This window comes from Triturus cristatus, chromosome 4_1, assembly GCF_964204655.1.
Source record: "Triturus cristatus chromosome 4_1, aTriCri1.1, whole genome shotgun sequence".
NCBI classification, from domain to species: Eukaryota; Metazoa; Chordata; class Amphibia; order Caudata; family Salamandridae; genus Triturus; species Triturus cristatus.
Genome location: NC_140585.1, coordinates 271,889,507 through 271,893,067, shown reverse-complemented (window position 1 = coordinate 271,893,067; position 3,561 = coordinate 271,889,507). Strand labels below are relative to the sequence as shown.

The window sequence follows — 3,561 nt, the reverse complement described above, 5'->3', positions numbered from 1 at the left end:
AGGGCCTGCCTGACCACGCACTTCTGACTTGGAGTTGAGGGGGAGGGAACATTGGGTGATTTCAAAAGTGCTGATGTAAGTTCGCCATTATACATACATATATCACGACGTGCTGTGATATTGTATTTTCCAATATTCCCAGCCCGGTACATTGTTCTGTCAACCCTCAGACTCACTGAGGAAGCAGCACCCCAAAAAGAGGTCTTTGTAGCTCCAGGAGTTCAGATCCATCTTCCTGCCAAGTTTGGAGACACCAGGGCCCCCAGGAGCCTCTCAGCACAAATACCTGAGGTACCAAAGCCAGTTGCAAGCACCAAGGCTTGTTTCTGTTTAGTCAGAACACCACCACCGCCAAAACTTACCTGCACGTCAAGGGACTTCGAGAGAGGCCAGCTCCATACCAACAGTGGCCCTGCTTTGTTTCTATTTCCTCTTCTACAGGTACACCTAGAACTGTGACAGCCTCTAATTCAATGATCTGCTGGACAAAGCACCCCTGCACCCTAGCTCCTGAAGAGCCGAGCTCCCCCCTTGGGTTCGGCCAGACTCGTCCCCCAGTTCTCCCTTGCAGTCTTTTTCTTACAGGTACCATTCCCATTGACTTTTGTAGGTAGTGGTTGAGATTACCCCGTCCTACAGCACCTGTGCTCCTGGACACCCCAGGGCAGGTACATTTGAACTGTTGGTGCTTCCTTGGACCTTGGCCCCTACTTACCTTAAGTCCAGAAGAACAGCCCTGTAAATCATCATCAATCAATCAATCAATCATAACATTTGTAAGGCGCACTACTCACCCGTGAGGGTCTCAAGGCGCTGTGGGGAGGGGTGCTGCTACTGCTCGAAAAGCCAGGTCTTGAGTAGCCTCCTGAAGGTGAGTAGGTCTGTAAAAAGGTGGGCAGTTTCAGTCGATAACCTTTAAGTATTGCCCGGCGGTAATCGCCTCTCATACCATTCGATAATTATCAAACAAAGAGGCAGGCGCTGGAGACTGGAAGGCAGGAAACAAAGGTTTTATTCCGACGGAGCAGAACACGTCAGATCGGACAGCAAGGTATCGTTTCGAGGTGCTCTCTCTGCGTCTCTGAGACCTGGTCTCTTATACACAATTTTATTACTTTATTACAGGTTTATTATACATAGCACATTCCTGAGATTGCTTTGATACATGAAAGGACATCCTCGGAGTCCCCGCCTCAGGCCCGCTCCCACACATAGCTACAGTAGAAGTCCCCACCCCACCCACAGTAGGAGATGGCTTATCACACAGCTGGACATCTCGCCGATTCCCGGAATGTGTGCGACTGGTCGGGTCTCATGGGGTGGGGGCCTTGATCAACTGTAACTCCTTTGAAGAGGGGTGATTCCTTACAGTGGGAGCAATAAACTGCATCCGCAGGGCTAGGTGATGGCCTGGGATCGGCTCAGACAATCGAGCACAGAGGAAGGGGGTTATCAAAAGGGTGTGTGACCATGTAAGGGATGAAGGGAGGTGTTGGTCAGGCACGGGATGGGGTTCCAAGGCAGAGTCGCGCAGGAGGAAAGGTTTTATGGCCCGTGCATGAGAGAGTGGGGGTGGTCAGCGCGTGGGGGGATGTTCGCAGCGCCAGAGGGACGCGCTGGCGATCGGCAATGAGCAGGGAGAGAGGCCATGGTGCCTAAAATGGCTGCCGTGTGTTTTTGCATGCGGTGCTGGGGAAGAGGCAAGATGGCGCAGATAATGTTCAGTTACTAATTAAATTTCGACAGTCCTCCCTTTTAACATATCTCGCCAGCTTGTTAGTTCGGATCTATCCCCATAATATTACGTATTTCTACCTCATACAGAGCTTTCATACGTTCGGCTTCAAAGTCCAGAGTCTTAGGGCAGATACAGTTTGCAAAAAGTGAACACAGAGGTGGCAAGCACTGAATACCCTGGCAGCATCCACATAGTATCACGATTGGTATTAGGATAAACGTAAACAACCTCCACCCCCAGTTTTTCATAGTGTCCCAGAACCAGCTCCCAAGCGACCATCCTTCTTGTTCCTGATGAACCTCTGAGGAAAGTCTGTGGAGGTGTTCAATTGCTTTGTAGACTGAGGGTGAGTTATCCGGTACGTAGGTACAACAGCTGGATCCAATGATGCGGCATGCTCCTCCACGGTCAGCCAGAACCACATCTAGAACGAGGCGGTTCTGAAGAGCCACCAGGCGGACGGCCTGAAGCTCGGCGGTGTTGTTGATGAGGATGCCAGCTGTAATGTTCATTGTTGTCTCAACTGCCTGGGTCAAGTGTCGGATGGCACGGCTGTTCGCCATCGGACCGCAAAGTGGAACAAGTCCCTTTACTGCATCCAGGAACTGTGCTCCGGTGGAGTCGGCTTGCTCAATGTCCCTTGCACGCTTCTGCCGGTGGTGGTTTGCTGGAGCCACATACGTCGGAGGAAGGATAAAAGCGATGTAACAGGTGCCCCCCCAGCCTTTTGGAAGCCAGGTGTAGGCCTTAGTACCACAGACGAAGTACATGTTTGGGGAGGTAACAAAAGAGGGTGGATCAACTGAGTCTAATGTTCGGGTGATGTGGCAGGAACTGTGGCCCACCAACTGCGTTCCCAGGCCTTCGATGCATACAAGGCCTGAGACGTTGACGACAGACAGGGCCACTGTCAGGGTGGCGGCTGTTCGTTTCCGGAGGTAAGAGAAGGTGGGTCTGGCTGGATTGTTGAACACCTGCATTTCAACTCGTTCTTTGGCAGGGATGTCCATATGAAAAGAGGCGTTTGATGTCAGAGGGCAAAAGGGAGCAGAAGTTCTTCCTGTTTTGTTCAGCCAGAACCCATGATAGAAGTGTGACACAGTTTTGCTGGAAGTGGCATTATCCTTGTAACTCTCTTGTAAGAGGATCAACCAAGCGAGGCAGGAACCATGGACAGAGAAAGGCGAAGGGATGAAAGGGATAGAGTGTCCAGTGGCATGTGGTAGCAATCCACAGATCCAGCAATTCGTGGCATTAGCGGCAAGATTGTGTTGGTGTAGCAACTGCACAAAAGAGTTATTCCAGAACTCCTTACGCCTTTCTCGGAGTTGAGGTGAAAGTGAGATCAGATGGTGTTCTTTCATGGTGGTAGGCTGAGCAGTGGTTAGCAATGTCTTATGAGCGGGTGCGCTCTCTTCCACAATCCAGAAGGTGGCCATGAGGAGGAGGCAAAAGAGAAGGGCGATGAAAAGTGCAATAGTCTTTGAGCTGTGAATTTTGTCAGTCTTTGGGTCTTTGTAGTGGATCTTCGGACGTCCGACTGCTTCCATCATCTTCGTATCAGGCGCTTCCATCATCTTCAAAGGACTCGGTAGCGGGCAGAACCACAGACTTCGTTTAGCTTCTCTCCTGGAGGCCTTTGTTGTGTTTAGGCTACCGCTCTGAGATTTAACTTAGTCAGTGGTCTGCTTAGCCGAAATTCCCTCCTTTCGACGCAGATTATACCCTTCTTTGGATGGCACAGTGGGATCAGGAAATTTTGCCAATTCAAGTGTCTCTGTATCAGGGTAACCGCTCAGGGATGGTCGGTCTTTGTCCAGGAG

The 3,561-nt window shown here is 50.8% G+C and overlaps 1 protein-coding gene across 1 annotated transcript; it reads right to left on the bottom strand.

Annotated features, from left to right (window-relative positions):
* Positions 1-1,776: 1,776 nt before the first annotated feature.
* Positions 1,777-3,316, bottom strand: LOC146854251 (endogenous retrovirus group PABLB member 1 Env polyprotein-like). The gene has a single exon (XM_085650534.1). The coding sequence runs from the start codon at positions 3,313-3,315 to the stop codon at positions 1,777-1,779; it is 1,539 nt and encodes a 512-aa protein (XP_085506660.1). The 5' UTR covers position 3,316.
* Between the last annotated feature and the right edge of the window lie 245 nt (positions 3,317-3,561).

What these genes read in the sequence shown, in the direction of transcription:
- LOC146854251 (XM_085650534.1), bottom strand. Translation starts at nt 3,315, where the DNA reads ATGATGGAAGCGCCTGATACGAAGATGATGGAAGCAGTCGGACGTCCG.